The sequence below is a fragment of the Ursus americanus genome, chromosome 25 (genome assembly GCF_024610735.1).
Source record: "Ursus americanus isolate L20-20 chromosome 25, mUrsAme1.1.p, whole genome shotgun sequence".
Taxonomy (NCBI): Eukaryota; Metazoa; Chordata; class Mammalia; order Carnivora; family Ursidae; genus Ursus; species Ursus americanus.
Window position 1 is genome coordinate 32345846 of NC_142151.1, and position 26273 is coordinate 32372118.

Consider the following 26273-nt stretch of genomic DNA (forward strand, 5'->3'; position numbering starts at 1 on the left):
GAGGCAGCATGGTGAAGGGGAAAAAGGCAGTGCACTAAGAATTATATAGTGTCTTCTATCCTCAGGGCTTCCATTAACCATCTGTGTGACTGTAGGCAATTCTGGGGCTCTAGACTAGAAGGCTTGGACGCTCCTCTTCTGATGTGAAAATGGCATGATTCCATATGCAATTTCATAAAGTGAACTTGAATATAAACATATTCCTGTCCTTACCATAAGATTTCACTTAAAGTTGTAGGTAAATGGTATAACAAAACTACTAGAGAACGATTTTTCTTTTCTCCTCCCAAAAAAAAAAAAAGGAAAAGAAAAGAAAAATTACGCATGCTCTTCCTCCTATTGACATTTTCACCTCGGATTTGCTAATCATTTCCAAATGCCTTGCTCCTTTAACTACAATAACCATGCCAGCGAACATCTATTGAGCATTTCTTACGAGGCAGGCAATATTCTAAGTTTTACATAAGTCACCTTCTTTTATCCTTGTAACCAGCCTGCTATAATTACCCCCATTTGGCAACGAGAAGCACAGAAAGGTTAAATGATTTGCCCATAGTCACAGTCTTACGTAGTAAACAAAAGAATCAGAATTTGAACCCAGAACATCTGACTCCAATGCCCACATGGTAAGACTATAGTAAATATTAACAATTGCTTCCACCTAAGTTTTTATTATTTGCCAAGGACTGTTTCAAAGCACATTAAATACTTTATACATAATTTCATAACAATTCTGTGAGATATATATTCTTATCCCTGTAGTTATGATGGGAAAACTGGGACATAAAAGCTTATGTAACTTTCTCAAGGATGGGTAAGTATTAAATAGCAGAATCAAAATTTGATCAGTGCCCTGCTTCTTTTTATCTATTCTTTTCTTTCTTTTCTCTATCCTACCTTTTCTCCTTTTCTCTTTGCCATACCTCTTTTATTCACCCATTTTTTCCCATGTATTTTTGTCTTAAAATGCACAGTATCAGGTGCTTGATTCATCTCTAACATTAGAGACAATGCAAGGCATATGTGTAAATTAAGATTGAAGACAAGATTAGAATATAGGGTATGTAATTCCAAGACCTCAAAGACCTATCATTATCTAAAAAAAAAAAAGTAATTTTACCTGAGTAGAATGGTAACTTAATATTTTCATATGTTTAATTATTGTAGGTCAAATATATTTAGTAAAAATATGCATAGAAACATTATAAGCATACATGTAGTAACTTTAGAAATTACAGAAGATAGTGAAGTGTACTCTCATTATGTTGACATACGAATTCATTTTTTGTCTGTGTAATTGTCATATTGCTTCTCTTTGTATAAAATTTTCTTCTGAAAGGAAGCTTTAAGAATTACTTGGTTCATTTGCATAAATGTAATTATTATCATAATTTCTATTTAAAATTTTTATGTTGTCTCTTTAGTTTAATAAGATATTTTCAGGATTTATAGGATTTATTTTTAAACATCTTATTACATCACCTACAGAAGTAAGATTGTTAGACTCTTTGCATACACTGTTTACTTCTAACTGGTCTCTGTGGGGTTAATTTGTCACCATTAATAGTTGCATTTTCTTTGTTCTGTGGTGAATACTTCAGGGTTTTCTAATAAGACCAGTGCTTCCAAGGACTAACATAACTACACCATAATCTTGTCATTGGGGTTATCTCTCATATATATTCCAAATGAAACTTTTATCCATAAATTTAAAGAGACTCACTATGAATATCTGATGATTTTGTCAAGTTTCTTAGTAAAACTAATCTTAAGACCATAGGTTTTTAAGTTGTCTTTTTTTTCTCTAATACTCTTTTGAAAAAGTAATTATTTCATTATGGAAGGATTAAATCTGAAAGTATTATTACTAACAATGACTTTTTCAATATAAACTTATTAAAATGATTAAAAAACAAAATATGAAAACAGATAAAATTTAGTTTTCCTAGCGATCTACATACACTGGCTATCAGTTAAGTTGTGGAATATATTTGGTATATGTATAGTACTCAACACTAAGGGACTGACAAATCTTAATTTACTAGAGTGAACAATTTTAGGTTAAGAAAGACTCAAATTTGACAAATATTTTTGTAAGAATTGGTTAAAGCATTGAAGCACTTTTTCAATATAGTATAGAAAAGGTAATATTGTACTTGTTTTTATTAGATGACTTCAAACAAATAACTACTGATTCTCAATTCAATACCAAAAATAACTGTAATATAGTGTGAATTCTGTTACGCTCTTTTAGTGCTGCCTTGTGCTTTCTAGGTAATAATTGTCACCATATATCAAGAACATCAAGAGTATGCTCTGTACTTTATTAACATTACTTTACTAAATCCTCACAACAGTTCTCTGAAGTAGCCTTTCTGATTTTCATTTTATAGGTGAGGAAACTGATTTTTAGAAAGTTTAATTAACATGCCTAAGAGGATACAGGCAGGAAGAGGGAAAGCCAAGTGTTGAGCAAAGCTCTGTCTCACTACAAAGACCATGCTTTTCTCTAGTGCCTTCAACGCCAAGGCCAATTCTGGTCAAGTGGTTTTTAAAGAGGAGGGAGAATATTTTATTTTGGAGGAAGAGCAGAAAAATGATGCTTCTTTAATTAATTCCCCCATCCTTGTCAATTACAACCCAAACTCCCATCTTAGGTTTTATACAACATTTTAATGTTGTCCTTCTTGCCCTTATCTTTTTTAGTTATTCCAAAGGATGAAAATGTTGGTTAAAACCACTGAGATAGTGACAGAATAGAATTAGATGCCTGGAACGTGTTAAGCCCTACCTCCCACAGTGCCACTAAATCCCGCTACATAGGATATTATCTGTATTACCTACAAGTAGAGGAGAGCTTGTTCCATGGCATGAAGCATTCCCTGAAATAATATTCCTGGTTCCTTCATGTAGTCAACCAGTTCTTCAAATCACAAATCAGGGCTGATCCAGTTATAGAATAGTTATAGACTAAAAGCACAGAATGTACAGAACTGAAGTTTACAACACATGGGGAGAACTTGTATAATACTCTTTTTGAAGGTATTAATTTGTTTTGAATTTAAATGCAAACTAAAGAATCATTGTGTGTTAGGCAGAATAATTAAAAGTGCTCAAGGTTAAGTCCCAGACACACTGCATCAGAGATCTCTGAAATATCTCAGAACCAGAAAGGTGTTTTGAGCCACTTGTCATTTTTTTTTTAATATTGCTGATCTTATTATTGGATGCCGCAAGGTCTGCCATTGTTTCTGACCAATAATGACCATAGAGTAACTGCATACACAGTTTCTCTCACACAAAACCAGCAGTGACAGCTTCAAGAGAACTAATTTTAAACATATACTTGAGATTGAGCATAAATGTCATTACCACCATCTGCAAAGCCAGTTGCGGTGATAATAGGTACAGCCACCATAATCAGTCCACTGCTGCTCCAAACATACTTCATCAAGAATTGCTCTATCATGATGTACCACAAACGTTTGGATAAAATGAGGTTTATCTGATCTGCTAAAGCTTTGTAACTTTTCTGGAGTTGCTTCATTTCTACCTATGGAGGGAAGAAGAGATAAGAATTAACCTAGCAGGAACTATAAAATTAAATATTATATGTTTGAGGACTTTCAAATATATAAGCATATATATTTTGTTTTACTTAGTATAGTATTATCTATGATTCTAACAACCAATAAATAGATCAATATCAGGATTAGCCATTATTATCTAGTTTTGGCTGCACCTGTATTATTTTTAAAAAAACCATAATGCTCAGTCAGTATGATGTTAAGTATAAAATACATATAAGTGATTTATAATTATGATTTCAAAATTATATGTATAAGATGTTAAAATTAAATAATATCCTGTGAGACATGAATAAACCATGTTAGACCTTATCTTCTTTGATCAAACCAAAAACATCTAAAAATAAAGACATGACACATATATGTATAATTAACTCCACTTCTGAACTAACTCAATTTACTGGATTTTCTCTTAAATGCAAGAAGCCTACAGGATGCTATAATTTACATCACCGAGTTCAATGATTCAAGAGGAATGACCAATCAGTATGGTTACTATAACACATGAGACCAATTTTCAAGTGGGAGTAGAAGTCCTAAATTTGCTTTAAATTTTCTTCTTCAGGTTGCTACTACTTCAGAATTTTTTTGATAATTGATGATGCTTCAAAAATTAAATAATTCTATTTGGTAATTAAAATACCATTTTCAGCTTCAGAATTCCTTAATATTTCATTTGCAAATTCATTTGTATTAAGATTTCAGATGCATCACCATAAAAATTTCCATCATAGTTAATATTCTGAAGTTACTTTAATGCACTGCAAGCTTATGTAATTAGGCTAACTATTTTAGGGATCTACTTGATGTTGAAAATCTTTAATATTTAAAAATAACATTCTGGAACTCCTTTTCTCATCCTCATTTCTTCTCTAATCTTAGCTTTACCCTCAAAGCTAGGCAAAATTTCATTTCATTGCCTCTTTTTATTTGTGTCAAAATATGGTGCTGAACATTAACTAAGAGTAATGTAAATGCTGTTTGTGAGACACATTCTCCCGCAATTCTTAGGACTGAGGTCACTCCATTGATCAGATATGCAAAATTGTCAAACTTGTCTTTCATGTAAAAGCATGGTTTTTTCCCCCTTCTTGAAAAACAAAGGAACAACAACAAGAATACCATCCTAAATTTACCAACCTAGTGGAAATATGTTTACTGAGTTCCAAACAAAAATTTTCTTCTAATGCTCTAGGACCAACCAGTTAGAATTTAAGTTTTATGAAAATGTTTTGGAGATAATTCTGAACATATTTGGGTAACTGAGGCTAAGTAGACTGTTTTTCAGATTGCTGAAAATCTTATTCTCATGAAACTTCAGAAAAGTTTGCACTCCACAGTTCTTTAACAGATTGTAATTAAAAAGGTAAGGAAGCATATATTTCAAAACAGGTTTAGATGTCATAGAAATCTAAAACGCTAAAGAAGTGGGTCCATCAACAGGACAACAGATGGTATCCAGCACTGCAGTGGCAGCTGGAAGAGTCTCACATTTCACTCATCACCTTCATTTCTGTCTTACCTTATGTCCTCTGTAAAAGGCAATTTCTTCGACATTGGCTATAATTCTGGAGTGCACATACCGCAAATAGCCTTTTCTGTGAGCTTCTTCAGCCACCAATTTACCAAATTTGGGAGAGCAGGCTTTCAAAACTTTAGCAGTGGCATATACCACAAGTCCTGCTAGTAGGGTGGGTCCAATTGGGCTCGCTCCTCGGGATGTAGCAGTCTGGATAAGCGTATAGGAGGTCAGGATTACATCTAAAATAGGCTTGGTCAGATTGGAATATAAGTGAGCCACAGATTGGGAGAACATCATAATATCCTCAGTAAGAGATTGGTCAGGGTTTGCCAGCCTCCCATCCATGTTGATCACCTTATAATAAGTCTGATTTGTAAAATAGGTTTCATAGGCATGGTCTACCAGGCGAGTTCTGAAGGCCAAAGCCAGTTTGCACTCCAGGTACCTGATTGCACTGTTAACAAAGGTGGCAGGGATAGCAATCATAAGCCACTTGATTAATTTGATGATGAAAGTCCGAGGCTTCTTTTCCACGATGCTTTTCACGATTTTTCCATCCAGACCAGCCACGTAGATAGACAGAAAGGTTCTTGAGATTAGAGCCACCGAGTGGAGGCAGAGCCAGCCTGTTTCAGTGGTCACAAGTTTTGGAAAGAGAATTTTCCGAAGTTCTAGCAGCTGTTTGAAAAAATCTGCATTCACTCCAGGACAAGGTTTTTTACAAATGTTCTCGGTGCAATGCAGTATTTCTCTGTTCTCTGCAGCCGGATAAACTGCTTCTTTTTTCTTCCTGTGGCCAGATTGCTTTAAACGCTTGCCAATGATGGGATAGAGTGTTTTCAGAGCATATGCCGCAGCCACCAGGCAGGCAGCCCTTTTAGCAGCACTCGATCTGGTCCATTTCACCCGATCAGCTGCTGCATTTAGCATATTTGTCATTTTCCCAGTTACCCAAACAGGCTTCAAAAGGAATTGGTTTTAAAAGATCATGCTCCACGGGAATCCCCAGCAAATGTTTCAGTAAGTCCTACAGCGTTCCATAGTCTGCAGCATTTCTCCTCTTCTGTTTTTTGTTTTTGTTTTTGCTTTAATTTTGCTCTGCTGTGACAGATGCAGCAGAGCTCAGACTCCAAGGCATCTACGGGGATGAATCCCTCGGAAGCTCAAGCTGCACCAAGCCGCCCCAGGCTCCTCCCTCTCGGGCTCCTCATTGGCTGGGAGAGCGGTGGGACCTTGGAATCCTCGCTGCCTCCCTTTGAACCTTGAAAATGAGGAGAGCAAAACGAATTACATCTTTAAGCAGGAATTCAAAGAGTTAAACGTCTATTTTAGGAGAGGTCGAATCAGGGCAGCTGCTGGCGACAAAACCTGCCCTAGCTACTGAGCATGCTCAGCGTCACTTAGAAGCCCACAGAAGTTTCAGAATATACATCTCTTCTCTGAGGTTTTGGTAGGTACCACAAGGGGAAGAGCAAAAAGAAAGGGAGATTTTCAAAGAGCTATAAAACGAGATGAGGGAGAAGGAGCTAGGGAGATGAGGGAGGAGGGACAAGAGGGTTAACAGAAAAAGAATCTGAAAAGGATATGCAATGAATCTAAAATGGAGAGAGAAGAAAGTGACAAGTTTGGAGGGCACTGGAAAGAACAAAGTATCAAATACTTAGATCTGCTTTTTGGTGCCACTCCCCTCCCCCATTTTATTTTTTTCTCTCTGTGGTATCACATGAAGTCCTAAAACCTATCAGACAAGTTGTGGTTGAGGGCTTTTTTTTCCCCCTTTTTTCTGGTAAATAAGTAGAAATCTTCTGTATTATAAAAAAATAATTATTTGCTATACTTTCATCTCCGTGTTTACTTGTCCTTATAATAAAAATCTTCGAACCCCGTAACTGCTATTTTTAGCAATGAAGCATATTTATTTACAATGTGACTATTAAACCAGTGCAATGTTTCCCTTTTTCCATCTCCCTGTGTTCTTTAGATAGTTGTACTTGGAGGTATGTGACTAGCTTCTCCAGAACATTATTTATTTTTCAAGAGTTTTGTTTGTTTGTTTTTGTCTTTTTCAAGCTTTTGTTTTGTTTCTTTTGTTTAGGCTTAGAGATAATCTCCTGGTTACTTCCCATGTCCATCTTGGTTACTTGACAAAAAGCAAGTGTGTTAAAAAAAAATTCTGTACATCACCAATGGAGGACTTAAACTGCTAAATAGTCAAGCAAAATTCTGCTTGACTATGTTCAGAATTATCTCCAAATATTAAATATTAAAAATATTAAAAAAATGTAAAGAGCCTTTTTTTAGGTAAGGTTGGGTATATTCCCAAATATGCAAAACATTTTTGCTTTCCCACCCGCTCCCCCTATACACAACATACATACACATCTCTAGTCATCTGGAAGTCTGTGAAAATATGCATTAAACAGAGGTTGGCAAATTACAACCAAATCTCGCCCTTGAGCCAAGAATAGTTTATACGTTTTAAAGTGGTTGAAAACACATCAAAAGAGGTGCGCTTGGGTGGCTCTGTTAAGTGTCTGCCTTAGACTCAGTTCATGACCTCAGGGTCCTGGAATTGGACCCCAAGTTGGGCTCCCTGCTCAGCCAGGAGCCTGCTTCTCCCTCTTCTTCTGTCCCTCCCCTGCTTGTACTCTCGCTCTTTTGCTCTCTCCCAAATACATAAATCTGAAAAAAAAAAAAAAAAAAGAAAATACATCAAAAGAAGAATATTTTATGACATGAAACGGTTCTGAAATTTTTATTTTGGCATCCAGAAATAAAGTTTTATTGGAACATAGCCGTACCCATTTATTTGCTTATTGTTTATGGTTTTCAAGTCACAATGACAGAATTGAGTAGATGAAACAGAGCCTAAATATTTACCACCTGACCCCCTTCAGAAGAAGTTTGCCAACCCCTGTGATAGAATATAAAACTTGTCTCAGTGTTGAATGATCTTCGTTATTCAATTTACTATGAGTAAAGAACTATTCTGACTTTTATAAGTAACGATATTCGTAAACTTTAAAAACTCTTTCCCATGTACCTATATTAATTCCAAGAATCATCACAGGTCTCTTTTCATTTGTTTGCATTCAATTCAGCAAATTTATAATGCATGAGTGGCAAATTCATGCAAGTCTCTTTGATAGTTGGCCATATTAGCGGCACAATCATTTCATTAAGACTTTCTAAGTCTGTGTGTAGAGATCATGGTGTTATAGTAGGTATTTTCAACATCTTTTATTCCTAATCTTATGCTTTTCATGTGTCAAATAAGGCTGTCTGACATTTATAAATTTTAATTCTTTATGTCACATCTCCTCACTGTGACAGGACAAGTGGAAGGCCAGGGTAAACTTAAGTGGGAATGACAAGAGGGTGTTCAGCCAGGCAGAACATGCTACACAGAGGGATGTGTAGGTCAGAAAGCAGCTGGTAGTCGAGGCAAGTGGCTTACATCACTGACATAGGACAGCCATTTCATAGAAGGAGCAGTGTAGTGGGAATCTAGATGCAAAGAACATTAGAGATCCAAACAGGCCCACGCTTAATTGTAGCTAGGTCAGTTTACCAAGTGATATGGAGGCTGGGGTACAGGAGCAAGCTTTTAATGTGTGGTGAAAGACTTGTTAGAATGAGGATGTAGGGATGAGGAAAATAAGATAGAAATTTGGTTGCTAGAATTGTGTACAAGGAAAGTTGAAAGCCAGTTACTATAACTGGGGAAAAGGTCAATGTGAGATTTGACTTGATGTTGAGCTCCTTAAGTACAGACCTAAGTACAAAACCATTTAAATTCTACTCCCACCCTTCATTCCACCTTGCTCCCAAAGGTCAGATTTGGTCCTAGCATCTGAGACTATGTTCCAGCCTTCAGGACATTCAGAGGAAGTATTCAAGATGATAGGAAACCAGATAGGTAATTCCAGTTGGAAATATATCCCACTTAAGTAAGAAACTAAGAATGTCAAGGTAATTCTTTCATTTTTTATACTGGTGATATTCAATTAAAACAAAGATAATATTAATTTGTTTTGAATTCCAAATTAGGTGACAAAAAGGAGGTTCAAAGAAATCACTTGTTACTACACTAAACATAATTCAGCCTAATTTCTACTCAAGCTTCTCAACTTTACATGTGTTTGTATGGAAAAGTATTAAAATTTGCTTAAGAGAGGAGAAAGATCTTAGAAAAAGATCTTGAAAATGCATGAAAATTAAAAATAAATAATAGTTATCAAATTACTCTCTTCTCAAGTGTGATTTTTTTTTAAAGTATATTTCATGCCCAGTGTGAAACCCAATGTGGGGCTTGGACTCCCGACACTGAGATTAAGACCTGAGCTGAGACCAAGAGTTGAATGCTTAACCAACTGAGCCCCTGAGGTGTGATATTCTTAACCAACCTAGGTGCCCCTGAGGTGTGATATTCTTAACCAACCTAGGTGCCCCTGAGGTGTGATATTCTTAACCAACCTAGGTGCCCCTGAGGTGTGATATTCTTAATGTCAGTGTCAAAGTGAACTGTGAACTACTAATATCCATGGAAGAGCCAGATTAAATAGATTCTCTATATACTCAAGAATATATATAAAACAAATTAAACCATATGCTTTATAAACTGTAAAACATCATTATAAAAAATGATTTTATAATAGATCTACATATACAAACATATAAATAAAAAATGTATAATGTAGACAATATATATGTTGTATGTTTAGACAGTAAATCACCAGAAAGTAAATATTTTTTAATAATAAAGATAAATTAAGATTTAAGAATTTTATGTGGATTTCCTTTCACCAAATGCTAAGTAGTATTTCATCTGTGCTGTATTCCTTTCTTGAACTGTTTCCTGACCCAAGAGATTACCTAACTGCCCTACTGGCCCTAAAATAGCACTGTGTTTGACTCATTATCTATCGATCACGTTAGTCTTATTCATGTGAGGCAGAAACAACACTAAAGATGAGAGCTTAGGTCAACATTTCAGCTGTTAAAAATAACCACCTAATAACTAGTTAATAAGGAAATGTCTTTTGCTGTGAAGGAAAAACCAGCAAATATCTTGTCTGAAGATGTGTCTCATAGGTCAATTTTTTCCTTAGCCTAATTGACCACTTCTGCCTCTCTGTGACTGGAAGGAAAGCAGTGAGAGTTCTTGATTTCTCAGTAAATTGATCAACCTCTCCTTTATGTCCTTTCACATACAATATATCAAAAGAGTCGGTTAATCCTTCAGCAAATTATTTTCCCCTTTTAGTTAATTCAGTCAATTTGTACCTGCTTAAAAATGTTGAAAGTAGGAAAGTCTAATAACTCTGGGTCATTGCTTCTGCCTTGACTGTATAGTTTAGTCACTGAAAAATGACCAGCCACTCCATGTGGAAGACTAATTTGTTCTGAAATGCTGTATTCACCTGGTCTGATTAAAACCATAATAGGTATACTTGGTGAATTTTTATTATAAAAATCAGTGTTTATGTGATTAAACAAGATATCTACCCTGGGACATAATCCTATTTTATGTACTCCTTCCCAATGACTTAACAGAAAATACTTGAAATTTTGAGATATTCCCTAGGTTAAATTCTGGAAAACAATCATGACAATTGAGGGGGGAGGGTACTTTGTGCATTTATTTGTGACAAGAGATTTCTAGTTTCCAACCAAAATATCATAGAAGAGTTTGTAGGATAAATGTTTTGTGAGGATATACAAACATAACACAGAAATGAGCAGCAAAACCCAATTCTTGATTTGAGATTTTTTTAAGATTTTGGGCCTTTACAGCTTAAATAAAATTTTGATCACTGTCAGAAACTCACAAAAGGTACAGAATAGTAAATCACTACGGTGCAACGTTCCTAATAAACATCTGTTTACTTAATATTAAAACCATATGTGAAAGGTATTTAAAGGATTTGTATGGGGAGTGACAAGTGGGAATGCAAGCTTCACCTTTAGGATTAGGGATCTTGTAGCTTTGTCTTTGCCTTCTTTTTCTCCCCCAAGTCTGATCTTTGATCTGAAAAAGAAGGCTGAGCCCAATACAGAACTAAATAAAATTATGGTGGAGGTGGCTTGAAACACTAACCCTGTGGCCACTGTCGGAAACTTCATTTACTTAGGCTTCCCTTGCCTCAGCGGTTAAAACTGCTGATTCCTCTTCCCTTAGGCGGACTGGCTGCTTTCCCACAGCGTCCCTTGCGGCCCTATCAGGCCACTGTCTCCGCAGAAACCGCAGAGGCTTTCGGGAGGCTCGCAAGAAGCCCGCGTTGGCGCAGAGGCTGTCGGGAGGCTGGGCCCGGAAGGAGTTGGCTGAGGCTGAAGAAGCTGTGGCGAGGCGCAGAAGGGAGACGTGTGAGCTTCTGCCTTTGGGGCCTCAGAAGTTTCTGAGACATGAATTGGGTCGGGGGATCCCGGTGAGTTGTGTTGCTGGAGCTCCAGATTGTAGGCCTCGAGTGCCTGTACGTTTATTCCCATAATGGCGTTTCTTTCCTAAGCCCCGGAGGGGTGGACACAGCCTGAGCTGGAGAGACCTTGCCAGGAGTGGGTGTTTTCATTGGTAGCCGAGCTGGGAGACCCTAGTCACCACCTCTCTGTTCTAAACCAAAAGCAAATCGGCTTCTCCATACAGTCTTTCCAAAGGCTTCGGGTGTGGGGCCCACAGTGAGTATGGTTCTCTGCTCTCCCTCCCTCGTGTCCCACGTCTTCCTTCTCTAATGAGGCCTCTCAACACCTGAGCCCTCTTCTGCCTTCTTCCCGCCTCTGCCCCTCTCTCATGACAAGTTTTTTTCTCGTGCAATATATAGTTTCTGCATGAATTTGGACAGTATTATGGAAGAGACCATTCCTTGCTGTCCCTAAATTCATGGGTGGGGGGTGCGGTGGCAGTATCAATCATTAATTTAGTTTGCTTTTTTAAAGGGAGGTAAAGTGAACAGTTATTTATTTATTTATTTTTTAAGATTTATTTGAGAGACTGGGTGCACGCATGTGTGCATGTGAGCTCACAAGTGGAGGGAGGGGCAGAGAGAGAATCTTCAAGCAGACTCCCTACTGAGCAGGGAACCTGACATGGGGCTCCATTTCAAGACCCTGAGATCATGACCCAGGTGCCCCTAAAGTCAACAGATTTTCACTGTAATAACTCATAAGAAAATTTGTAATTTATTTTGTATTTAGCTTTAATCACATGAAGCATGATGGGTTGACAATGTAGTTTTATGTAACATTTTCATTGCCGTTGGCCTACAGTCCACTAGGATAGAAATAATGTGGACCTGTAATTTCATTTGATGATATTCCTTGATGAAAGGAATTTTTAAAATCGAAATATTAATCTATTAAATACAGTGTTTGTTACAAGTAGACGAAGAGCGTGGTGATATGGTTAGAATATAAACATTTACATTCTAAGGAATTTTGTAAGGAGGAAGACAGCTTTTATGTTCACCAAGTATTGTAACTATGCCCAGTAATTTTAGCAGAAGCATTTATCCTATTGAAGAATATGTTAGCGTTGTATTTTAGAAATGTCTCTGAATTACTTCTGGCTGTTCTAGCATCACACTTCTACTTTGGAGAAAATGGAAAATTCACTTACAGGCTTCACAAGATTTAGGTGATATGTGATTATAATTTGATGTTTTTGAATTGGACAGTCTTTAAAATGTGAATATTAAATGAGATATGAAATCATTTTACAAATGCTAAGTACTGTTAAAATGTAGATGCCATGATTCTCTCATATATTTAAAACTTCTGGCTAGTCAAAGAGTAATATTTTAGTTGCTGCTGGGAGGATGCAAAAGCAATATACTGCAGGAAACTTAGTCTAGCGGTGTGTTTCTCAGAATGAGGTAGTGCTGTGCCTGGAGGTATTAGGTACCACTGGGGCTTAAGAAACCACAGAAGAAACATGACACCTCTCCCTGGAGCATCAGTTTTACTCAGGGATTAGAGGAAAACATATTTTTAAATTTAAACAAACGTGGATACATTATGAAGTAAAGTGCAAAATTCTTCCGATATTTTAAGGTAAAAGCTACAATTTTAAATACATTTTCTTGGGGGAATGGACTCCTTAAATCAAACCCCAGATTGGTAACGAAACAGTGAGTATTTTCATTTTCTACTATCACAGTAGACAAGGGTGGAAAAGATTAGTTGATCAGGGCTTAGGAATGACTACTAGCTGCTGATCAGAGCTATTATAGACTAGACATTTTAATCCATATCCCAGTCCATCCTGGAGTACTTGTTTATTACCCTCCATTATTTGAGTTGTTTTTTGGTTGAAAATTTTGAGAACTGTTAAGAACTTAAATATAGACAAATGAAATAATTGGAGAACATTTACAAAGCTCCATCAGAACTGCACCCTCAGAGCATTCAACGTTAATTAAACAAATAGGTTGTCACATGCCTCCCTGTTTAGGGCAAACTCTGTATGGGGTCGGGGAGGGAAATTCAGAAAAGAAAAAGATGTAATTTTGATCCACGAAAGTAATCCGTGGTAGAATGGTGAGAATAGAATTAGGTAAATGACTATAATACTGAATAGTTAAATAGCACTTAATATTAAAACAAGCACTCTTCTAAGTGTTTTTTTACATGTTTGCTCATTTACTCTTAACAAGGATCTCATGGGGTATATACAAATGTTATCCCTATTTTACTGATGGGGAAACTGAAGCACTGTTAAGGTTAAGTGACTTGCTCAAGGTTACCCAGCTAATCAGTAGCAGAGTTAGGATTTGAGAACAGTGTGCTTAACTACTATGCTATGCTGTGTAGAAACATGAGTATTGTGAAAGTCACACACATAAAGGGCTGTGGATACTTCGAGAACCGAGAAATGGGAAATTACATGAAACTTTGAAGGATAGCAATATTGTACAGAACAAGCACCACAGAGAAGCAAGGAAGCACAGGTTCATAAATTTGAAAAGGAGGTGAGATAAATAATTGATCAAATTGGAGACCTAGTTTTTAAGCAAGGCTTAGGAGAGATGGGTTGAGAGGAGAGGTATTAAAGAAATTGAAAGGGTTATTTGTCAGACAGCAGGTGGGTCTGCATTAACCCAGGAAACCAGTAAGGGGCTTTACACATTTTTGTTAAGGGAATTAAAGAAGCAGGCTATAGCAGTTTATGTTTTAATCATAGCAGTCTGATTGTATACACAACTGGAAGTAGAGTATTCTTGTATGTTGTAGGAAGCTGATAAGTTTAATAGCAGAATCATTTGATAGGATAATTTTTAATTTTTTAAAAAAGAATTTATTTATTTTAAAGGGGGGGTAGGTAGGGGCAAAAGGAGAAAATCTGAAGCAGACTACCTCCTGAGCTCGGAGCCTCATGTGTGGCTCGATCTTGCCACCTCCAGATCATGACCTGAGCTGAAACCAGAGGTCAGATGCTTAACCACTAAGGCTCCCAGGCGCCCCAGTAGGAGAATCTTTATAATTGCAAAGGTCTTTACAGTTTTTCTTGGCATAAAACAAATGTGGCGTTTGATATTTTGGTACTGTTAATTTTGGGGATTTTACCAGTGAAGTGTCTGGTTTTTTTTGTGTGTGTGTGTGTGTGTGTGTGTGTGTGTGAAATAAAAAATGGAAAGGATTGGTGGCTAGGGAAGAAGTAAGGTTCCCTTATTTTTTTCTTGTCAGAATTACTGGGTTTGGCTTTAGTGTTATAGTCTGTGGACATTTTTGCAAGATATCATGACTTTTCATTTCAAACAGTCTTATTTTGGTTAGAGATTGGTCTAAGGTGAGAGTAGTTTATGGGTCTCTGATAGCAATTCTCAATCAACTGTCTCTGAAACTTGCTAATCATTGGTAACGTCAGGTTTTTCAATTTAATGGTCTGTTCTTTTTTTCCAAGATTATATATATATATATTTATTTTAAAAATGCCCCTCACCTTTTAAGTTCTTTTCTTGACAGAGTTAAGATATCAGTCATTTGTCAGTCTTGCCATTTAAATTATTTTTTCCTTTTACTTGTCTGGAATCATTGCTCTAGAACTCTAATTCTTTTTTTTTTTTTTTTAAAGATTTTATTTATTTATTCGACAGAGATAGAGACAGCCAGCGAAAGAGGGAACACAAGCAGGGGGAGTGGGAGAGGAAGAAGCAGGCTCATAGCGGAGGAGGAGCCTGATGTGGGGCTCGATCCCATAACGCCGGGATCACGCCCTGAGCCGAAGGCAGACGCTTAACCGCTGTGCCACCCAGGGGCCCTAGAACTCTAATTCTTGTTTTATACTTTTTATATGTCACTTAGACCCTGTGTTTTCCTAGTCAGATTGAGGTATAAATTTGAGACAGGACAGGTATAACCACTGATTTTTTAAAATTTGGAAACGATTTTCTTTTATTTCCCTGTTTATTGGTCAGTGACTTGTTTCACCAAATTCATAGCCACCTCAGACATGAAGGTGTTAAGATAGGAGAGGAAGGAGCATATAAAGATGTATCCAGTCTTTGGGCTACAGTATGTGTTTTAGAATGAGTTCAACTATAGATGGACTACATCACACTATATAAAGTATACTATATATAAAGTATAAGAAAAACATTTTTTTATTAGGGGAAATTTATTTTGCAACTTAGATTGAATAATGCAACCAGTGTCATAAGATGGGTGCAGATAAAATTCTGCTTAAATTTAGGTAAGGGAGAGGTTTGCATTTGTAAATGTAGGCCTAGAATGTTTGTGCAAAATATTTGTTGAGTGCTGTGTACTGAGCTTTGTGCCAGGTGGGCATGCAAAATAATGAAATTTAGTCTTTTTCTGAGAGATTTATATTTTATTGGGTGTGGGGATATGCCATGCCATTAAGTTTGAAAATGTTTAAGATAAGGGGCCAAAATACTTAAATGCTTTAAGAAAGAGATACTCTGAACAATAGGAGAATATAGGATAGTTTTAGCTGAAGCTTTGGCAGACAGAAACAAGAATAAAGGAAAGTTTGGATGGAGAAACAAAGATGCAAGTAAACATTACATAAGTAGTTGGAGATAAGATTATATATTTAAAAATTTAAAAATGTATATGTGTGTGCTTGATAGTGAGGTTGAAAGCCAGACTGAGAAGTTGAAATTTAATTTGTTAGTTATTGAGTCATACAAATTTGAAAGTAACACAATCAAGATGGTATTTTATGGCTGTTGTATTAGTGTTTTGTAGCTTGGAAATAATGGGGTGAAAAATTTAAGATAATGGTACCAGTTAGAATTATGATGGGGAAAAAAAGTTAATACTATTTTTCCATTTTCTGGTATCACTGTATATTCTCCAAATCGAATCAATACAAGTCCTAACTCATTTTGTAGGTTTCATGAGCTATGTGATTTTGGGTTAATAAACCTCTCCATACAAGGGCAGAACCTTCTGTATGGAAAAATAATGCAAAGTCATGACTACAAAATTAGATACAGGGCTTGGAAGGGGCATTTTCACATTAAGGGCCCTGAAGCTTAATCTTAATTAGCTTTACAATAAATTCTCTTTATAGTAAATTAGTCTCTGTGCATCTTTTCTTTATTTGTTAAATGCACTGTGAACATTGCCCTGTTTGCATGATGTAGTCATGATTTATGCTTGTGGTCCTAGAGGCATGCCCAGTTTAGCATTTGTCTTGGGAGTTTTTGTTTTTTAACTAAAGAAACTACCATTACTGTTTCTGTTAAAATGAGCCCAGATAGATTCAATGAATGGCCTATTTTTTTTTTTTTTTTAACTTCTGCTGCCGTGGTCTGTATTAGTGCATGAGCTGAGTGTGCAGTGAAGGGAGTTCTCACTTTAACGTGTGGTTAAATCTAAAGACATCCAGTGATAACTCGGGAAAGACACTTTCCAGATCGAAAATAATTAACCACTCTTTTTAAAGACAGAATAGAGGGCACCATTTGATAGAGTGTGTTGGGACTTGAGCAGCTAGGGACAATTAACTTGCTGGTTGGGGTGGCAGAAGTATTACATAACTGCTGCCCTGCCGGCCAGTTGTACCAGCTAGTTGTGCTACAATGTGCTGAAGTCTGAGAGATTTGTATTAGCTCCATACCTGGATGTGGGGACAATATGAAATATGGGAAATTTTAGGTTAGATGTAAGTGAAATATTTGTAAGAAATAGAGACTAAACTCTTGTCCTGTCAGAGAGCATACAGAGAGTAGTAGGAAATGTTCCTTTAATGGTTTTTGTCAACTATTTTTTTAATATTAACAGTTAATGCTTTTGTAATCTTTTTGGTAGCAGGGAACTCAAAGGAAAATTAATGCTTAAAAATAAATTAAGTACTGATATTTTGTTTTTAAGTTGATGATGAACCTGTAAGTTAGACACAAAATTTTTACCAGCATTTAGCATCTCTCATGGTTATGTCATTGACCACATGACAAGCTGAAGACACAAATCTACTGAAAAAGCGTCAGGATTTACTTTCAGATTTAGTAGTTATTTTAAGGAGTTTATAGTGGTGAACAATAATTTGACACATGTAACTGCAGAACATTGAAGATAAAATTGTAGCTGCAATGATAATATGAATACACATTTGGTGGATTATAGCATCACGTGTTAAAGAGGGCTCTTACTAAATTACATAGCCTATGAAACCAAGATATACTTGGATTGACTGTGGTTTACGTGTATTTCACAGTTGCATCCAAAGAAGCTTGATATTTTACCAAACGGAAGTTGCAGTTGTCAAAATTTTGAACAATTTTATGTATGTGCGGTTAATGTAATTGAATTACAGTGTTTCTGAGACAATACTAATGTTGAAAAATACTTTGGCATGTCATTATAAGCTTTCTCTCCTTGTTGCCTTTCATTAATTGAATTTCGTAAACATTAGAGTTTTTGAAGAATTACTGTGTAAATCAATTCATGTGTTCTACGTTGTTTTGAACATTTTTGTAAGCAAGTTCTCTAAATTTTGGTGACATTTTGTTTAAAAAAATGTTTATTCAAAATAAGTAAGTCTTTATTTCATAAGTAGAGTGGAAAAACTTCAACATTTAAAGCTTTAATGAATTAAAATTATCGAAAATAACGTTTTTAAGATTTAATTGTGAATAGCCTGAAACATACATTCATGTTGCGGTATCATTCACTTTCTAAAATCTCTTCCACTATGTGACTCAGGAGATGGCTGCTCATGTTTATCATTATAGCCTGTAACTGTGAAATAATTTTTTCTTTGTGAAAATACTATAAAAATTCAGTCTGTTAAGAACTTAATTTAGGCTCCGTATTTTAAGTATTAGATTTCTGCCTTATTGATTTGACAATTTTTTTCTCAATACCTTACCTTTTATAATTCATCCATCTCTAAAAACTTTTTTCTTGTATTATAAGAGAAAAATTTATGTAAAAGCCATAATGTTCTACACATATCATTACTATTCCTGACACATCAGGTAGACCTGTTTTAGTTTTGTGGAAAGCCAATGTAAGTACTTTTTCTAGGCTAGTTACTGTCCTGAATCTTAATAAGTTTGCTAGCTAACAATGTTGGATTATGATGTTTTAGATTAAATTAATTTCCGTGTAATACAAGCTGTAAAATACTGTTTTTCATTTGTTCTATTTATTGTATTTACAGTTTCCACTTTTAATCACACAAGATACTATTATAAGATCTAAACAATCTGGAAACAGTTTCTTTTGCATGGCACCGTGCCACTAAAAAATAAACTAAGCAGCAAACTAAAAAGCAAAACAAAAGAAACAAAAAGCAATTCAAGACCGTTAAGACATAGGATACCCATAGTATTTAATTCATATTGTAGTTTCAATATCTCCGCATACTCCATGTAAAATGTATGTTAGTGTTGTTTTTTATCTTGGTCAACCTGTTTGCCTTTGTGTCTTTTTTGGGTTTTTTTTTTTTTTTTTTTTGAAGAAAGTATTTCTTTAGCCTTTTCCTTTAAATCTTTCTTTACTAGAAAGCATAGTAAGGAGCAGAAGCATTGATACATTACTGTTGTCAGCATGCTTTCTTTCTTTCTTTCTTTCTTTCTTTCTTTCTTTCTTTCTTTCTTTCTTTTCTTTTCTTTTCTTTTCTTTTCTTTTCTTTTCTTTCTTTTCTTTCTTTTCTTTCTTTTTTTTTTTTTAAGACAGCCAGAGAGAGTAGGAACACAGCAGGGGGAGTGGGAGAGGAAGAAGCAGGCTCCCAGCGGAGGAGCCCGATGTGGGGCTTGATCCCAGGACTCTGGGATCACACCCTGAGCCGAAGGCAGACGCTTAACGACTGAGCTTAACGACTGAGCCACCCAGGCGCACCCCAGCATGCTTTTATTTCTTTGTGCATTGCTTTGTCTCTCTTTTCTCACCCCTTATCCTTTTTCCTCCTTCTCTCCCCATCTCTTAATTTCTTTCCTTCCCTTAACCTTTTTACACCTCTCTATTATACTTTATTCTTTCTTACAATGAATAATGTAACAAATATCTATATTCCTGCTTTCCAGATTTGATAATTTATAGAGTGTTCTATGAACAGGTTATGATCTACTACTGATTTTCTTCTAGCATGTAGCTATAATGGCAACTAATATTGTTCGTTCTTCTATTGAAAGAGATGGTTGCAATACATTTTTCTAAAAATCCATTTTCCTGAGTAACATGGTAATTGCTGGTTAGCTACATTCTTAATGGTAGTTAGCTACATACTTAATATTGCAGTTGTCAAAGTAACAAATAACTTCTGGGGATTCATATTATACAGTGGCAAACTGTCTTTAATTATGTGCACATTTTTCTTTGTCAGGTGTAAAATTCTAGTTCCCCCTTTATTTAGGGTCTATGTTCTCCCTTTGGTATCTTATTTTTTCTAGCTTTATTGAGGTAAAATTGACAAATTGTAAGATATTTAGAGTGTACATTGTGAAGGGATTCCCATAATCAAGTTATCACATCCATCACCACACATTATTTCTTTTGGTGAGACCATTTAAAATCTCTCAGTAAATTTCAGTTATATTTTACAATATTGTCAACTATAGTTGACATGTTATACATTAGATCCTCCACCTCATTCATCTGAAAAACTTTTTAGCCTTTAAAAAATCTTTCTCTATTTCCCAAAACCTCCATCAGTCACTTTTCTAGTCTCTGTTCCTATGAATTTGACTTTTAAAAAGATTCCCATATAAGTGATGCCATGTGGTATTTTTCTCTGTCCTGCCTATCATTTATCATTATGCCCTCTAGGTTCATCTAGAGGGCATAATGTGGTTTGATGTTTTTTCTTTCTAAAGGCTGAATGATATTCCAGTGTGTGTGTGTGTGTGTGTGTGTACACAACACATATACACAACAATACACCACATTTTCTTGATCCATTCCTCTATTGACAGACACGTAGGTTGCTTTCATATCTTGGCTATTGTGAATAATGCTGCTGTGAACATGGGAGTAGAATTATCTCCTTTTTTTAAAAAAAAAAAAGATTTTATTTATTTATTTGACAGACAGCCAGTGAGAGAGGGAACACAAGTAGGGGGAGTGGGAGAGGAAGAAGCAGGCTCCCAGTGGAGCAGGGAGCCCAATGCGGGGCCCGATCCCAGGACCCTGGGATCACGCCCTGAGTGGAAGGTAGATGCTTAACGACTGAGCCACCCAGGTGCCCCTAGAACTATCTCTTTGAGATACTGAATTCTGTTTGGATATGTACTCAGAAGTGGTATTGCTAGATCATGTGGTAGTTCTATTTCTAAGTTTTTGAGGGAACTCCATACTGGCTCAGTGGCTTTCCATAGTGGCTGTACTGATTCACATTCCCACCAACAGTACAGAAGGGTTCCCTTTTCTCTACTTCTTCCCCAGCATTTATTATTTCTTTTCTCTTTGTTAAATTCTTCCTAGGGGTAAGGTGATAAATCATTGTGGTTTTGATTTGCATTTCCCTGATGATCAGTGATGCTGAGCGCCTTTTGCACGCACTTGTTAACCATTTGTACGTCGTCTTTGGAAAGTATCTGTTTAGGTTCTTTGCCTATGTTTTAAAATTTTTATTTATTTATTCATTTTTTATTTTAAGTAGTTTCCATGTCCAATGCAGGCCTTGAACTCATGACCTCAAGATTAAGAGTCACATGCTTTACTGACTGAGCCAGCCAGACACCCCTATCATTTTAAAATTTTAATTCCAGTATAGTTAACGTAGTGTTATATTAGTTTCAGGTGTACAGGATAGTGATTCAGCAATTCTCTGCATTACTCGGTGCTCATGATGACAGTGTGCACTTAATCCCTTTCACTTATTTTACTTTCCTCTCCTTCCTCCTATTTTACTTTCCTCACCTTCCTCCCCTCTCGTAACCATCTGTTTGTTCTCTATAGCTAAGAGTCTGTTTTTGACTTTGTCTCTTTTTGTTTCTTAAATTTTACATATGAGTGGAATCATATGGTATTTGTCTTTCTATGACTGACTTATTTCACTTAGCATTATACTGTCTAGATGCATCCATGTCATTATTTTTTATGATTGCATAGTATTCTATTGTATATACATTGCACCTCTTTTTAAAATTTTTATTTTATTTATTTTTATTTATTTATTTTTATAACTTTTATTACGTTATGTTAGTCACCATACAGTACATCCTTAGTTTTTGATGTAGTGTTCCATGATTCATTATTTGCATATAACACCCAGTGCTCCATGCAATATATGCCCTCCTTAATACCCATCACCGGCTTATCCCAATCCCCCACTCCCCTCCCCTCTGAAGCCCTCAGTTTGTTTCCCAAAGTCCATAGTCTGTCTCTCGTGGTTCATTCCCCCTTCTGTTTACCCCCCCTTCATTCTTCCCTTCCTTCTTCTAATGATCTTCCTGCTATTTCTTATGTTCCATAAATGAGTGAAACCATATGATAATTGTCTTTCTCTGCTTGACTTATTTCACTTAGCATAATCTCCTCCAGTCCCATCCATGTTGCTGCAAATGTTGTGAAATCGTTCTTTCCGATGGCTGAGTAATATTCCATTGTAGATATGGACCACATCTTCTTAATCCAGTAATCTGTTGAGGGGCATCTTGGCTCCTTCCACAATTTAGCTATTGTGGACAATGCTGCTATGAACATTGGGGTGCATATGGCCCTTCTCTTCACTATGTCTGTATCTTTGGGGTAAATACCCAGTAGTGCAATTGCTGGATCATAAGGTATCTCTATTTTTAACTTTTTAAGGGACCTCCACACTATTTTCCAAAGTGGCTGTACCAACTTGCATTCCCACCAAGAGTGTAAGAGGGATCCCCTTTCTCCACATCCTCTCCAACATATGTTGTTTCTTGTCCTGTCAATTTTTGCCATTCTAACTGGCATAAGGTGGTATCTTAGTGTGGTTTTGATTTGAATTTCCCTGATGGCTAATGATTTTGAACATTTTTTCATGTGTCTGTTAGCCATTTGTATGTCTTCATTGGAAAAGTGTTCATATCTTCTGCCCGTTTTTTGATTTGTTTCTCATGTATTAAGTTTGAGAAGTTCTTTATAGATCTTGGATTCAGTCTTTTATCTGTAGTGTTATTTGCAAATATATTCTCCCATTCTGTGGGCTGCCTTTTAGTTTTTTTGACTGTTTCCGTGGCTGTGCAAAAGCTTTTTATCTTGATGAAGGTCCCACAGGTTCATTTTTTCTTTTGTTTCTCTTGCCTTTGGAGATGTGTCATGAAAAAAGTTGCTGTGGCCGATGTCAAAGAGGTTGCAGCCTGTGTTCTCCTCTAGGATTTTGATGGATTCCTGTCTCACATTGAGGTCTTTCATCCATTTGGAGTTTATCTTTGCGTATGGTGTGAGAGAGTAGTCAAGTTTCATTCTTTTGCATATAGCTGTCCAATTTTCCCAGCACCATTTATTGAAGAGACTGTCTTTTTTCCACTGGATGTTTTTTTCCTGCTTTGTCAAAGAGTAGTTGCCCATAAAGTTGAGGATCCATTTCTGGAGTCTCTATTCTGTTCCATTGGTCTATGTGTCTGTTTTTGTGCCAGTACCATGCTGTCTTTGTGATCACAGCTTTGTAGTACAGCTCAAAATCCGGCATTGTGATGCCCCCAGCTTTGTTTTTCCTTTTCAACAATTCCTTGGCGATTCGGGGCCTTTTCTGGTTCCACACAAATTTAAGGGCTGTTTGTTCCAGTTCTTTGAAAAATATCATTGGTATTTTGATCGGGATGGCATTGAAAGTGTAGATTGCTCTGGGTAGCATAGACATTTTAACTATGTTTATTCTTCCTATCCATGAGCATGGAATATTTTTCCATCTTTTTGTGTCTTCTTCAATGTCTTTCAAGAGTGATCTGTAGTTTCTAGAATATAGATCCTTTACGTCTCTGGTTAAGTTAATTCCGAGATAACGAATGATTTTTGGTGCTATTGTAAATGGAATGGATTCCCTAATTTCTCTTTCTTCAGTCTCATTGTTAGTGGGTAGAAATGCAACTGATTTCTGAGCATTGATTTTGTATCCGCCACGTTACTGAATTGCTCTATAAGTTCCAGTAGTTTGGGGGTGGAGTCTTTTGGGTTTTCCACATAAAGTATCATGTCATCTGTGAAGAGAGACAGTTTGACTTCTTTGCCAATTTGGATACCTTTATCCCTTTTTGTTGTCTGATTGCTGTTGCAGGGACTTCTAGTACTATGTGAATAATAATGGCGAGGGTGGGCATCCTTGTCGTGTTCTTGATCTTAAAGGAAGGGCTTTCAGCTTTTCCCCATTGAGAATGATATTCTCTGTAGGTTTTTCATAGATGGTTTTTATGAAATTGAGGAATGTACCCTCTATCCCTACACTCTGAAGGGTTTTAATCAGGAAAGGATGCTGTATTTTGTCAGATGCTTTTTCTGTATCAGTTGAGAGGATCATATGGTTCTTGTCTCTTTTCTTGTTGATATGATCTATCACACTGATCGATTTGTGAATGTTGAATCACCCTTGTATCCCAGGTATGAATCCCACTTGGTCTTGATGGATAATACTTTTAATGTACTTTTGGATCCTATTAGCTAGGATCTCGTTGAGAATTTTGGCGTCCATATTCATCAGGAATATTGGTCTGTAATTCTCCTTTTTGATGGGGTCTTTACCTGGTTTGGGGATCAAGGTAATACTGGCCTCATAGAATGAGTTTGGTAGTTTTCGTTCTGTTTCTATTTTTTGAAACAGCTTCAGGAGAACAGGTATTATTTCTTCTTTGAATGTTTGGTAGAATTCCCTGGGGAATCCGTCAGGCCCTCGACTCTTGTTTTTGGGGAGGTTTTTGATCACTGCTTCAATCTCTTCATAATTAATCAGTCTGTTTAAATAATCAGTTTCTTCCTGTTTGAGTCTTGGTAGTTTATAGGTTTCCAGGAAGGCATCCATCTCTTACAGGTTGTTTAATTTATTGGCATAAAGTTGTTGATAAAAGTTTCCAATGATCCTTCCTATTTCATTGGTGTTGGTTTTGATCTCTCCCCTTTCATTCATAATTTTATTAATTTTGGTCCTTTCTCTATTCTTTTGAATAAGTCTGGCCAGTGGCTTATTGATCTTATTTATTCTTTCAAAGAACCAGCTTCTAGTTCTGTTGATCTGCTATACTGTGCTCATGGTTTGTAAATCATTGATCTCTGCTCTAATCTTGATCACCTGCCTTCTCGTGCATGGGTTAGGCCTGTTCTTCTGTTCCAGCTCCAGCTTCTTGAGGTGAGAATATAAAAACTGCATTTTGTTTTTTTCTATTCTTTTGAGTGAGGCTTGGATGGCTATGTATTTTCCCCTTAGGACCACCTCTGCAGTGTCCCATAGGTTTTGGACCAATGTGTTTTCATTCTCATTGGTCTCCAGAAATTGCTTAATCTGATTTTTAATTTCCTGGTTTACCCAATCATTCTTGAGCAGGATGGTTCTTAGTTTCCAAGTGTTTGAGTTTCTTCCAAATTTTTCCTTGTGATTGAGTTCCAGTTTCAAAGCATTGTGGTCTGAGAATATGCAGGGCAAATCTCAGTCTTTTGGTATCAGTTGAGACCTGTTTTGTGACCCAGTATATGGTCTATTCTGGAGAAAGTTCCATGTGCATTCGAAAAGAATGAGTATTCTGTTGTTCTGGGGTGTAGTGTTCTGTATTTTTTTTTTTTGTCTCATCTCTTTTACAACTTTTTTTTTTTTTTAATGATTTTTTATTATATTATGTTAGTCACCATACAGTACATCCCCAGTTTCCCATGTAAGGCTTGATGATTCATTAGTTGTGTATAACACCCAGTGCACCATGCAATACGTGCCCTCCTTACTACCCATCACCGGTCTATCCCATTCCCCCACCTCCCTCCCCTCTGAAGTCCTCAGTTATCTATGAGGTCCATCTGGTCCAGTATGTCATTCAAAGCTCTTGTTTCTTTGTTGACTTTCTGCTTAGGTGATCTGTCTAATGCTGAGAGTGGAGTGTTGAGTTCCCCTACTATTAGCGTCTTATTATCTATATGTCTCTTTATTCTGGTTAAGAGTTGGTTTGTGTATCTAGCTCCTCCCCTGTTGGGGGCATAGATATTTATAATTGTCATATCCACTTGTTGGATACATCCTTTAAGAATAATATAGTGTCCTTCTGTATCTCTAACTACAGTCTTTAGTTTAAAATCTAATCTGTTATGAGAATTGCTACCCCAGCTTTCTTTTGAGGTCCATTGGCATGAAAAATGGTTTTCCATCCCTTCACTTTCAGTCTGGATGTATCTTTAGGTTCAGAATGAGTCTCTTGTAGACAGCAAATGGACGGGTCATGTCTTTTTATCCAATCTGCAACCCTGTGGCGTTTATGGGAGCATTTAGGCCATTCACATTGAGAGTGATTATTGAGAGAGATGATTTTAATGATGTCATGTTGCCTGTGAAGTCTTTGTTTCTATAGAATGTAAATTTCTGTTCTGTATCACTCTTGGGGTCTTTTTACTTTTATAGAATGCCCCTTAATATTTCTTGTAGGGCTGGCTTGGTGGTCACATACTCTTTCAGTTTCTGCCGGTTTTGCAAGGTCTTTGTCTCTCCATCAATTCTGAATGACAGCCTTGTTGGATAAAGGATCCTTGGCTGCGTGGTTTTTTTTTTTTTTTTTTTTTTTTTTTTTTTTTTTTTTTTTTCAGTTAGAGCTCTG

At 36.4% G+C, this 26273-nt stretch overlaps 2 protein-coding genes across 3 annotated transcripts in view; one reads left to right on the plus strand and one right to left on the minus strand.

The window, feature by feature from the left end:
• ABCD2 (ATP binding cassette subfamily D member 2) overlaps positions 1 to 6048 on the minus strand; it is a 60093-nt gene extending 54045 nt beyond the window's left edge. Inside the window, exons 1-2 of the mRNA XM_045776514.1 lie at positions 5110 to 6048; positions 3373 to 3553 (exon numbers count right to left, since the gene is read on the minus strand). Coding sequence (XP_045632470.1) covers positions 3373 to 3553; positions 5110 to 6048 — 1120 coding nt within the window. The remainder of the gene's footprint in view (positions 1 to 3372; positions 3554 to 5109) is intronic.
• Positions 6049 to 11297: 5249 nt separating this feature from the next.
• Positions 11298 to 26273, plus strand: part of REDIC1 (regulator of DNA class I crossover intermediates 1) — a 117923-nt gene continuing 102947 nt past the window's right edge. For both annotated transcript variants that reach the window (XR_015721667.1, XM_045776515.2), the window contains exon 1: positions 11298 to 11537. Coding sequence is in view for 1 of the 2 variants with exons in the window: in XM_045776515.2 (XP_045632471.1) it covers positions 11515 to 11537 (23 nt within the window). In the remaining variant the exon portion in view is untranslated. The remainder of the gene's footprint in view (positions 11538 to 26273) is intronic.